The 12902-nt window shown below is 40.4% G+C and overlaps 1 protein-coding gene across 1 annotated transcript; it reads right to left on the bottom strand.

Moving 5' to 3' along the window:
* Positions 1–295: 295 nt before the first annotated feature.
* LOC134495490 (epididymal sperm-binding protein 1-like) lies at positions 296–12701 on the bottom strand. The gene is made up of 9 exons (XM_063300982.1): positions 12546–12701; positions 11705–11854; positions 9461–9625; positions 8845–9009; positions 7417–7563; positions 3492–3683; positions 2054–2209; positions 1812–1878; positions 296–330 (listed from the first exon to the last, which is right to left on the bottom strand). The coding sequence occupies exons 1-8, from the start codon at positions 12610–12612 to the stop codon at positions 1856–1858; spliced, it is 1065 nt and encodes a 354-aa protein (XP_063157052.1). The 5' UTR covers positions 12613–12701; the 3' UTR covers positions 296–330; positions 1812–1855.
* Positions 12702–12902: the final 201 nt, after the last annotated feature.

The following is a 12902-nucleotide window of genomic DNA, read 5'->3' as shown; positions in this document are numbered from 1 at the left end:
GAGTGAAGCCAGAAAATGAATTAACCACAGTCTTGGTCTAACTCAAATCCCCATGCTCAGACAAAGCAGTGTTCAATCTAATTTAAACACTATTCTTCACATAACTAAAAGCTGGGAGACAAAATGTCATTAGTGCTGAAGTGAATCATCCACAGAGATCAAGGGCCAAGTGAAATATAGACCAGTAGGTTCAAAATGACTTCATTTTACTTGTGGTATCAATGAAAGTACACTAGAACCAGAAGACGATGGGTTAAATCCTACTGCAAAAATAACACACAGTAGTAGAAATCACAGATGTCCAATATATTGGTTGAATGGCTTTGTAATCTGGAAACAGAGGCAAATTGTTCAATCACACTCATGTGCACTGTCACATCTGGTAGATAATGGAGAGGACCGATAGGGTTAACCTAACCCTAAGTGAGCGACCCAAAAGGCTACTGATCTATCCCATACGCACCCCAAATGGCAAAGTTCCATCTTGCAAGTAAAAGAAGTTTTAGGATACATCATTAATACCAGATGTGCATATTATGAAGATGGGCAACCTGGGAAGATATTTTCACCAGGATTCTTGGGAGTTGGGGTGCAGCCAGTGTTGAAAGCTTTCCTGACAAGCTTTTAGCATAGTGCTCTGGTTACCCCCAAGTAACTGGGGAAAAAATGGGTAGCGGGAAATGGAACAGGATGCCTTTGGAGAGAAGCATTTAAATATGTGGCTTTTCATTCATGGGAGCATAGAAATGTTTAAATATCAGAGTTAGGCTCAGAGTGCAGAAAACAAGCTTTTTGTTTTTATGGTTTGGTTTGGTTTGGTGGAGTTGGGGTTTTGGTTTTTGGTTTATAAAAAATGGCTTTCTGAGACTGATTCCTGGTAAAGCCAATAAGAAAGGTTCTTCCCTTACTTGTTTCTTCCCATTCCTTCTGTACTGAAGCACTAAGAACATGGCATTCTTAAAGGTGATCCTAGAGTTCTACCACCATTTTTCAAAAAGTCACTTCCCTGTGGAAAAGAAGAGGGACCCTGCCTACTTGCCCCTCCCCTAACATTGTGCACCCCTTCTGCCCACAGCACCATTTCTGAAGTATGTGCACACATTTCTGTATTTCCTAGACTGTCCTTACATCAGCCACCTACACATAAGATAGGGCTGGGAGGTGGGTGGTACCAGGATGGACTAACAAGTTCTGCCTCAGTTTTCCCTTTTATACAGTAGAGGTACAAGTGGGAGGGAATTTTTGAATGGCCCTTATTCAGAAGGCAATGTGCAAGCCAAAATTGTAGGATTAGGAATGTCTATGGCAATTAGGGTTTTTAGCTTGGAGAAAAGAAGAGACTGGAGAGAGGTATATAAAAATCACACATGCTAGAGAAACTGTGGAAATCTAGATGTTTTTCTCCTTGTCTACCCATGTTAGAGCTTGGGTTCATCCAAATGCATGAAGATTCAGGACCAATCAAAAGAAATACTTCTTACATAATATATAGCTAAACAGTGGGATTTGCTACAGGAATTTGTTACCAGTTAAGTAGTTTTTATAGGGACTAGAAAAATTCATGGAGGACCAGCTATCAATGGCCATCAGTTTGATGGGCTGTTTGATTGCCCGCTGAATCTCAGGCAGCTTAATACTTTAAATACCAGCTGCTAAGAACTTTTACCCTTTGCCAAGGCTGGGAGTTTTCTGGATATATTTGACTGGCTATCGTGTGACACAGACTGCTGGACTGGATGGCCTGTTAGTCAATCCAGCAGGACTCTTCTTACATTCTTATAAAAAAGAATAAGGAATGCTTTAACATCCACCTAACTGGCAGAGTATTTGCTGCTTGTTTCAGTCTTCATGGCTGCTACGGATCTTCACTTGGTAAATCTGTTAAATTTAAAATAAAATGTGTGTGAAAAGGAGAGAAAGGAGAAAGGAAAAGCATAGAAACAAAACTGTCCCAATTGGGGAAGTGAGCAAATGATAAAGACAAAAAGCAGTTATAAATCTGTCCTCCCAGTCTTCATCTAAGCCCTTTGCTCTCACCAGCTCCTGTTCTTACCTGAAGGCTCACAGTATCTCCACTTGTGATCTGTATCATAATTGCTGGTGAGGGAGCACCAGAGTTTCCAGCTTGTAGTCCCATCTGTTGTACAGGCTGAGTAAATCTTCTTTTTGTAGGCAAAAGGAAAAACACAGGGCTCTTTTGATTCCTTATCTTCTTGGAAAATAATTGGAGATAAATGTGTGCAGGAGAAAAAGAGGAAAAAGCATGAGATTCAAATTCTAAAAGCAGAGGAATACAGTTCCAGTCATGCTATATTCAGTTAGAGCTGTACAATCCTTGATGGCAACAAGGTACTGTGGGCCATAGGGGGCACAAATGTAGCTCCCATCTGCAGCTCCTTAAAACATCTTTTTTTCCAGAATCTTACAGCAGCTGCCCAAGACAATGGTGCAATCTTGGGGAAACACGTGGCTGCTTTAAGGAAATGCGGGTAGGTGTTTTGTGCCCCAAAAGCTCTTTAAGCCCTTTTAGCCTTCAAATCCAAAGTGCTGACAGCTCTACTTTTTGGAATATATGACCCCTTGGTGATTTTTTTTCCCATGGTCATAACAAGAAACAAGCAATGTGCATTTAAAATTCAGGCTGTGTTAAATTTGCTTTGTGTATCTTCTATTTCCTTTTATCATAAGGAAATACAGTAAATACATATAAATACACACACACAAAGTAATAATACAGTGGAGATCTTAATATTAATTAGTTCAAGATTGAAACTATATCATATAACTAATACTTTGATGTGAATTGTGGATGAAAAGTTAAATAATCTTATGCTTGTAACACTGACATACTAAATGGTAATTAATACTCACGGAATTTTGTATTTCTCCTTTGTGGTATCAGTAGCAAATGGCAGGAAGTGGTGGCGCTAAAGCTGAAACTACCCGAAGGCACAAGGATTCACTTAGGGCTTGCAGTGCCTAGCAGCCAAGCCAGCATCAGGGGCTGGCAGCATTTGGCATAGATCTAAGTTCTTGCCATACAGGGGGTCCCACTGTTGCTGTTCCTTCTTGGTTTTGCTTTTTGTTCATCTGCTATCTCAGAATATCAGACTAAATGTGTCTGTGTAAGGGTCTGGGATTTAGTAGGAGCAATTCTTAAATGTGGATAACGCTTTAAATGGATATAGTGGAGGTGAAGGGTAATTATTTGGCTCACACTTGGTGGGAAGAGAGAATGCAGATGCATAAAGTTCCCATCTCTTAGGTAAGAAATGGGAACATGTATTTTCACTTGGGAACATGTATTTTCACTTCAGGGAAATCACTCACTAGTGTCAATGAGGGTGAGGAAATTATTTCTCCAAACCAATAGCCCTTTGACTTAAGAATGAGCCTCAAGGCTGCTTACTTCCAAGTAAATATAAATAAAATTATACCGTGGGCCTGAACCCAACCATTTATCACCATCTGGGCATCTCGGAGCTACCTGCCTTTTTTCTTTTTCAAACGTGTATCAGCACAGAAGCTCCATTTCATGTCCACATCAAAGTTCTCTGTAGTGGCACACCAGAATCTCCCATTCTTCTCATTCTTCTCATCCTCATCAACGCAAGTGGTAATTATCTCACCTTTGTAGTTGAAAGGGAAGACACAAGACTGGCCATTGGAGTTCCCACCATGTTCTGTAGAATGTAGGGAGGACAAAAACAAAATTGGAAGAGAGTTTGGTTCAGTTGTCCAAGAAAAGGAAACAAAGCAAGAACTTAGAACTCTGGACTACACTGGGTTGGGACTCCATTTTGGGTCACAGAGCATCACATTGGAGCATCTTCATATTTTAATGAAGCTCCAAGAACTGAAGAGTACTTGGCTTACGATGCAGTGACCTCACCAAAGGAGACAAGGCCTACATTACTTGCCAGTTTGGGGAAGGGATTACAGGAAAAATTATTTGTTTATTATGTCAATTCATATGGCCACCCAACTTATACTTGTGACTCCAGATGACTAATTGATTAAAAAATCACAACAAACAACAAATGAACAGCAAAAAACAGTATAACTATAAAGGCGTGCTTGAGGCTCATAATCCATCTCCAACAAACCCAAGAAACACATAAAACAGGCCACCTGACATCCTGGCCCCCTGCCCAGGAGAACATCCAGCTCAGAGTGTTAACTTTTCAAAAAGCAGGGCTTCCAGGGAAGAAATAGCAGACTGAAGACGACCACGGCAGAATGAAGAACCGGCAAGTAGACCAGCTCTTCAATAATTCGTCTCCGGACAAGGGAAGGACTTGAGATTGCCCACAAGTGCTCCAGACAGTTGCTCCTTGTGAGGAGACTGCAAAACAGCAGTCTCACATGGGTTTAGAGCTCTGGGAGATAAGGTATAACCATCTTGCTCAAACTGTGGTTGGCACCTTTAAAAGGACAGTAAGTTCACATACTTCCTTTTCTAATCACTTTCATGCTTGTTAATGGCTTTTCAGCTATTAGGAACCTTTGGATTGACAAGTTTGACAGCACTGGGTGAGTTTCCTTCAATCTGTAGTGAAAGAAGTCTTAACTACAGGATTAAGAATTTTAAAAAAATTGGGGGGGGGGGATAAACAGCAAAACGGTGATTAAAACTTTGACTTTAGAAAGTTATAAATGGACTAAGGGTCCAGATAAATTTGAAATAAGATTTTGGAATTAATTCTAAAGAATCCTTCCCATGAGAAAATGCTTTTGTTTTGATTTTTAAAAAAAAAACCGTAGTAAGATAAGACTTTAAAAATTAGACACAAGAGGGAACTAGAGGAAACTAAAAATTACAATTAAAGAAGAGCCCTCAAACTTGACTTACAATTACAGAATGAAGCAAAATATTTTAACATTGGACATATTGAAGGATATTTTTTAACAATGGACCCAGAAGTTAATATTAATAGTGTCTGCTTCTATAGACAGACTGTGTTTAAAAGATGTTATGGAAGAGGAACAAGTTCTACCTGACAAGATTGAGACTGACTTGGAAGTGGATTTAAAAATGATAGGCTACAAGAATGACATAGAAAAAGATGTTACACTGGACATACAAAAGAAACCAACTGATGTCTTAATAATTAAAAGGGATATACAAACAACAAACCAAGAGAGTGACCTGGATAATTTTCCTATATTGGATTTACAAAAGAGGCTTGTTAAAGTTTTGAAGAATTTTGTGAGAAGGGGCAAAGAAAATATGAAAAGAAATCAAGTTCTAGGACATTATTTGAAGGGACTAAAGTTCAAGATTGTTAGAAGTAAAAGGAAGGAATATAAAGTTGGTTGATTTGATCAAGGTTAAAATATATATATGGAAGCCAGTTTGGTGTAGTGGCTAAGGCATCAGGTTAGAAACCAGGAGACCAGGAGTTCTAGTTCCACCTTAGGCACAAAGCCAGCTGGGTGACCTTGGGCCACTCTCTCTCAGCCCTAGGAAGGAAGTAATGGAAATACACTTCTGAAAAAACTTGCCAAGAAAACAGCAGGGACTTGTCCAGGCAGTCTCCAAGAATCGGACACGATTGAACAGATTTTTTTAAAAAAAAACCTTAATGGACTTTTGTTGACATTAGGACTGAAATGATGAGGCTTTATGGATTTGTTTATAGGTAAGAGATGGGATGAAGGGACATGGTGGCGCTGCGGGTTAAACCGCTGAGCTGTCGATCGGAAGGTCGGCGGTTCGAAACCGCGCGGCGGGGTGAGCTCCCGTTGTTAATCCCAGCTCCTGCACACCAAGCAGTTCGAAAACATGCAAATGTGAGTAGATTAATTGGTACCGCTTCGGCGGGAAGGTAACGGCGTTCCGTGAGTCATGCTGGCCACATGACCCGGAAGTGTCCTATGGACAACGCCGGCTCCAAGGCTTAGAAACGGAGATGAGCACCGCCCCCTAGAGTCGGACTCGACTGGACTTTACGTCAAGGGAAACCTTTACCTTTACCTAAGAGATGGGATATGGGATGAAGAGATCATTTGTTGTATTTTAAGATAAGTTGATAAGTTACTAAAATTGTTTATACTTGTGATGAAGAGGAAAGTCACTTCTTTATATATATTTTTTCCTTTTTCTTTACTATATTCTTATTTTTTCTTTCTTTTCTATTTCTTTCTAATTTTTCTCTTCCTTTTTTCTTCTTTCTTTTCTGCAACTTTTACTTTTTTCTTTTTATTCTTTAGTTTCTATTAGTTTTTATTGTAGTAATTGTAATCTTTAATAAAATTACTATTAAAAAAACACTTTGCAAAAAGCAGGCAGGGTTGGGGCCATACAAATCTGAGGCGGGAGGATAGGTGGTTCCAGAGGCACACTTCTTGGGTCCTGCCAGATGTCATTGTTTAATATATAGGACCTGGAGTATGCCCACTCAGACAGATCTGGTGGGATGGGCAAAAATAATTAGAGACAGATGGTCCCACAAATAATTCATTCCTATGCTATTAAGGGCTTTGTAGGAGAAACTAGCACCTTGAATTGCATCCAGAAACCTATTGAAAGCCACTGGAACTCATGGAAGAGTGGGGTAACATGGGCATACAGAAGTATACCCATAATGACTTGTACCACTGGATTCTGGACCAGTTGCAGCTTCCAAGTGGTCTTTAAGGGCAGCCCATGTATAGTGCATTGCAGTAATCCAACTGAGAGGTGACCAAGGCATGAGTGACCATAAGCAGTGCCTCCCAGTCCAGAAATGGATGCAATCAGTGCACAAGATGGATGTGGACACAGGCCCTCCTGGTTATGTCTGCCACCTTCTCTTTAAGCAGGAGTTGCAAGCCTAGGAGGAACCCCAAATTGCATACCAGTTTGGGGAAGTGCTATCTCATCAAGAACAAAAGATGGAACGTCTCCCTGCATTTTTTCCTATCTTCCCATTTGATAAAAGAAAATTTGCTTTAGATTTTTCTTTCAAATGAGAAAAGAATTTTGGAGTAATTTTCATGGATGGAATTTTTTTTTCATTTAATTTATGGCAAGATGACCAAAGTCTGTATAAGTTTAAGAACTATAAATGTCATGCCTTTCATTGTATGTGTGTGTGTATCTGTGTGTTTGTGTGGGTGTGTCTGTCAGTGTCTCTATCTGGTGATTTCCTGCCTCCGCAGTGTTCTGCTCTTCCAATAAATTCAATGGAAAGACCTCAGGAAGGAACTCCTCTGATGGGGCTTTTTCAGCTTGAGAAATTTGGAAAGCCACGGAGGCTTCAGTGTGATAGAAAAACATGTAACAGGAAACATCAGCAGTAGCATTCCTCATCACTTCTGGCACAGTAAATAAGCTCAAAATACTAAAGAGAGATCTTCGAAAGAAATTTTCAAATATCCTGAGAGCTCTGTCATCACTCCTCCACCCCTCCCCAAGCAGACCCATCCCCTTACCTTGAAGGGAACATGGTTTCCATTTGCTGTCCTTATCATAGTTTGGGGTTATGCCACACCATAGCTGATCATAAAAACTCCCATCTGTGGTGCAGGAGTAGTAGGATTTGTTTCTGTATATGAAGGGAAAACTGCAAGGGGCAGGATCTAGAGAGGAAACCCAGCAAAGAAGAAGAAGCAGTGATTGAAGCAACATAAAGAAAGGGTTGATGTGAGCATTAAGGATGAACAGGGATTAACTTTGTTCTGTAGTCAGAAATATCCTTGTCAGATATAAGAGGAAATGATCAGATTCTATAGATAATATAAATTAGGAGCAAAATAGCATGTAATGCAAATAATAGGATTAGAAACCACATTGCTGTTTTGGGGCATAGAAGTGAAGAACACAGTACTGAAGGAGCATTTTCCCAAGGGGTATTTTTGAACTGGAATCAGGATACAATAACATTGAAGTACAGATTGATTTATCGACAGGTTCAGTACCCAAGGCTAGAAAACAGAAGTCCAAAGAGGGGTGGGGTTGCAAACCTTCTTTATAGACTTATGCAGATAATATCTTTATTTAATTGCTCACATTACAATTACAGGCATTCATTAATTATGAGATAGGCCATAATGGAATCACTCTAATTGATAAGGTTAACCCTGAATTCCCAGTGCTAACTCTTAATCCTTTGCAGCTGTCCTAACAACCAGGAAACACACTGAGACAAGGAACTGGTCTCTAATATTTATTGCTAGTACTTAACAGGAATCCTAACAAACTGAAGAAGCGTGGGGAAAACCCAGCCATATAACCCCCAAGGGTTAAGGCGGTCCCGATCTGTGTCTCTTTGAATGGCTGAACAATTCATCAGTGCTACGCACGCGCTTGACAGTCTGGATGGGAGCCCCCTGCTTGCCATCCTTACTCATGACAGCAGCCAGCTTGCATTCTGGTGGTTAACACTTTCACTTATCTTGTTAGTGTTTTTGTTACCTTAGTGCAGCTGAGAATTACAAGCACCTGATTGCTTTCTCTTGAGTTTGCAGTGCTGTTTATTTAAATAATATATATGAGTTAGGTCCAAAGTTGGATCCCTCAAATTTTCCCCTACATAGAAAAGCAGCCATAAAAAAACAGTAGCCACTGGTACAAAAGCACATGAAGAAGGAAGGTTTAATAATGGAGAGGCTATATGGCAACCAATAGCTATTTTTTGGACTACAACTCCCAGGGTCTATTGTTATCAGCTATACCAGCTAGGATAATTGGCAGCTTTACATCTGAAAGCACTAGGTTGCCTCCTATAAGCCTTCCAGCCATGAAATGAGTTGTTTCTCATTAATCAAACTGCTCTTCTTCCCACACCTTGTCCAGCTTTCACAAGAGCTGAACTCAAGTTACATCCATGCTTTGTCTGGCTCTTTCTTGGTTTTGCTTACCTGAAGGCTCACAGTATGCCCACACAGGCTCCTTATCATAATTACTTGAAAGAGAACACCAAAGCCTTCCATCAGATCTCCCATCTGTTGTACAAGTTGAGTAAAGCTTATTTTCAAAGATAAAAGGAAAGATGCATGGTCCAGTAGGATAATTTGCATCAAGTCCTGGAAGAAAGAGAAGAATAGGAGAATGACCATTTGCCACATCTATCATCTAATACAGTGAGGGGGGGGGGTTAAGTGTAGTCCTCTGCATATCTACTCAGAAGTAAGTCCTTTTGAATTACAGGTAACAGCATGCAAGGTTATATCCTATGTTCCATAAAATCACTCAAGGAAAATTTGAGGTCAGTGGGGAAAAATTTGGCTGAATCAGGGCTTTTACTCTTTCATTTTGCACTGCACAACTCTCCAATGAATGACTGATAAAAAAATTCTATCTTCCCAAAATATTTAAATGTACCTTTGATCTTTTCTTTTCTATTGTACATACAAGTTCCTAATAGTTGTTGATGCTCAGCACAACCAGAAAGGGGTATTCTGGGTAAAAGGTCTCTTTGACTGTAATTTACCATAAACCATGGCTTCTAATCTAATAGTCCTCCATGTCACTTACTGGTATCAGCACAGTAGCTCCACTTCTTATCCTTATCATAGCTCCCAGTTGTAGAACACCAGAACTGCCCTTTATACCTAGATTTGCCTGTGCAGGTATAGTAACTATGGGTCATGTAAACAAAGGGGAAGACACAGGGTTTTCCTCCAGAATTGCCTCCATACTCTAGACAAAGAGAAGAGCAATATGTAAATACTATACATATTAGAACAATGTATACATATTATACATACAGACATTGCTGTCTTTATCTAGAAGAGGGCTGGGCAACTGAGGCTGTTGTCAGGCTCTGCCTGCTACCCAGTAAAAACACAGACGCTAGCGTAGGCTTAGGTTCTGGATTTATTCGAGTAACAGTATGTGTGCCCTTTAAGAAAGCTGAGAGTGAGTGGAGCGCGCCGGAATGGGATTTAAATAGCCCGCGCCAGTCAGCGCTCCACCCCTTCTTACTCCGGGTGCGCCCCCGAGCCCCGCCGGTTCCGTCGTCGGTAGGTGAGGGGTCGTGGAGCCCCTCCTGTGCTCTGGGCGTTTTCTTGATTGCTTCCCTGGCCGGTGATGGTTCATTGCTGGGCGATTAGGTTCGTAATTTTTTTGACAGCTCGGGTGCGCCTCTTGGTCTGGTCTTGTCAATTGCTTTCTTTGCAACATTGTATCTTTCTATTCCGTGCCCCTGGCTAGAGTTGATACTTTGTTCCAGCACCTGTTGCTCTCTTTTGTTACCTAGTTGCCTTTTCCCTTAATCCTCCAGGGACCCATTTCCCTGCATTGTCATGTGAGCCGTTGCGATGTCACAAGCATTGCAACGGTGATCATGACAGCTGTCCAGATATTTTAGACTACAATTCCCACAGTCCCATGACATTGGCTGTGCTGTCTGGGACTGCTGGGAGTTGGAATCTAGGAAATTTGGATTGCAGAGAAGGTTTTCTTCTAATACTGAGATTGTCAATGGAAAGATCAGAGAAATAGCTTCATATTACACATAAATATACATATTTAATTGCAAATGTCCTCTTAGGATACCCCAACCCTATACTGTTTCCACTCCCCAATTCCTTGCAAACCCATCTGAAGTCAACCTGTGATTCTCTTCACATCTGCCAGAAATACTGTAAGTCAATCAATGCTTGCTTACTAATTGCTATGGGACAGTACAAGAAAAAAAAACACTTCAGAAATGACAGTTCCCAAGCTTCCACAAGCCCTGGAAACAACAATGCCTCCCCCATAACTCACTTGTGCAGAATGGACAAAAAATTGCAAATACTACCCCTCTTCCAGGTAAGATATAAATTAGACTTGGTATATTTGGGCTGTAAAATGCAGATGGCAGCAGAAAGGATTTTCTTGCATCTCTTTGCTGACATTTTGTGATCCTTTGCATTTTTACAGGCCAGCTATGTTATGCCTGTATAAGTGGGATGCCATAAAATCAAATAAAGCCTCTTGTTAACACTGATTATTGATAGTATGCCATCATCCTCATGGGATTCTAGCAAATACTGTAATATAAAATAGTATTCTGCATGCCTTAAAAATTATTTGAAAGATGTGCTTTGGAATATGCATGAGTAGGCCTTGTGGCTGCTCTGAGGATGGTCATATTGCCCAGCATTATAGGAAGTGTAGCTGATAGAAAATGATATGTAGCTTTTCTTTTACACCTCCCCACTAGCCATAATTCCTGTGTTAATATCACATTCCATCATTCACAAGGCAGTCCATGAAGCAGATGTGACACAAAATTACAGAATTTGGGCAGGGATCAGCAACATGAAAGATAATGGCAGAAATTGTACAAGGTCATAAAGTTTTGCAAGATAGTAGTATTCACACATAAGTTGTCATGTGAAGACATTTCCTAGATCTCACAGAAAACACTAAAAACCTCTGTATGTTGCAGGTGAAAAAAAAGTTTCTCTTCCATTTTCTATGGTCCAGCTCCACCTTGCACTGATTGCAGCAGGTAGTATTGCCAAAATTAATTCAAAGACTTTCCAGTGTAACTCTGAGAATGGGAGTTGGCCATAGAATGGCGCAGTCAATGGTGTAGTAAATAATTTTTTTAAGGCGGATCATAGGGACTAAGCTGTCCAGCATTTCTCAGCCAGCATAGTGAGGAGACATGTGAAAGGGGAATGCTTGTATCTGCAGTCCCAACACTTAAGAACAGCCCATGTTTGGGAAGCTGCATTAATCCCAAAACTGCTGGTTGTAGTGTAGTTGTACTGTTGCACTTCTTACCAGTAACAGCACATTGTTTCCACAGGCGTTTTTCATCATAGTTGTCAGTTAGTGCACACCAGAGCAGATCCTTGCCGGAACCATCTGTGGTACATGACGGATAATATTTTCCCTCATAAAGAAATGGAAAGACACATGGTGGAGGTGGTGCTGAAAAGAAAGAGAACCACTCTGAAGAGAAACAGTGGTAAAAAGAACAAAGAGTGGAAAGATCAGTTCTATAGCTTTCTCCTTGGGATCTAAGGAGTTCTGAGGCAAACAGGTCTGTAGGCCATCTTTGGGCAAAGGTTCTTGAGTTTGGTCAGCAAAATGAGCAGGAGGGTCCTCAGAGCAGCAGGCCTGGCTTTCCCAGTTTCACAGCTGCTAAAAAGATGTAAACGTTTATAAGACCCTCAATTGTTACTCAATTGTTCCCAACACTAATCTCTTCCTGAATATCATGGTACTTGGTGCTTCAGTGGTATCCAAGCTTTTCTACCAGAACTGTTTAGTCCTAGTAGAGACCATTTAGAGACCATTAAGTCTCTAAATGGTGCCTCAGAGCTCATGGGGATGCAAGTTTTGCACATCTGTGGAATTATTTAAAGAAGCTTCACCTTTCTCCTAGAATCGTTAGGACTACTTTAAATCAAATTTAACATTAAAAAACAGAACATTGACCATACTGGAAAGTATCATCTCTGATCAACAGGAAGGTCAAGCAGAAGCACTATACCCTAGCCAGATTAGATTGGTTTTTTTCATAAATACAGTACATGTATATTTATATTTGTTTATGTGCTCATGAGAAAAACAGAGAATTTTTAAAGCTGTAGCAATTATAAGAGATTCTGGTCCTTACCATCATTTCCCACAAATAATGCTGTGAAAACCCAGGTGTACATGAGGAACATTATAGAAAAGGCCATTTTCACTCTTGATCAGGGAATCTGACAGGTGTGAAAAAAGTGAACCATGCTCATTCTTTTTATAAGGTCTGCTTGGCCACATCTTCTTCCCAAAACTGCAAAAGAAGGTAATGTTCAAACTTTATGTTAAGACAGTAACTGGAAAATGAATGGATATCAAATATGTCAGCCCTTAGCATTTCAGACAACATGAGGTTGCTGCTTCTATATTCAGCCATGAAGCCCTCCATTTCTGTGCAGTTAGCACTGCTGATTCAGTGGAAACAGAGCAATGGGTATCCCAAGGACTG

The sequence above is a fragment of the Candoia aspera genome, chromosome 4 (assembly GCF_035149785.1).
Source record: "Candoia aspera isolate rCanAsp1 chromosome 4, rCanAsp1.hap2, whole genome shotgun sequence".
Classification (NCBI taxonomy): domain Eukaryota; kingdom Metazoa; phylum Chordata; class Lepidosauria; order Squamata; family Boidae; genus Candoia; species Candoia aspera.
Note: the sequence above shows the minus strand (reverse complement) of the source record. Positions and strands in the feature narration are given on the sequence as shown.

Excerpts from the sequence above, each read along its gene's own strand:
- LOC134495490 (XM_063300982.1), bottom strand. The coding sequence starts at position 12,612 with ATGGCCTTTTCTATAATGTTCCTCATGTACACCTGGGTTTTCACAGCA. Across the intron at positions 9,010-9,460 it reads GAGCTACTGTGCTGATACCA|GACTTGATGCAAATTATCCT; the intron begins GTAAGTGACATG and ends TCTTTCTTCCAG. Across the intron at positions 3,684-7,416 it reads GAAACCATGTTCCCTTCAAG|AACATGGTGGGAACTCCAAT; the intron begins GTAAGGGGATGG and ends TACATTCTACAG.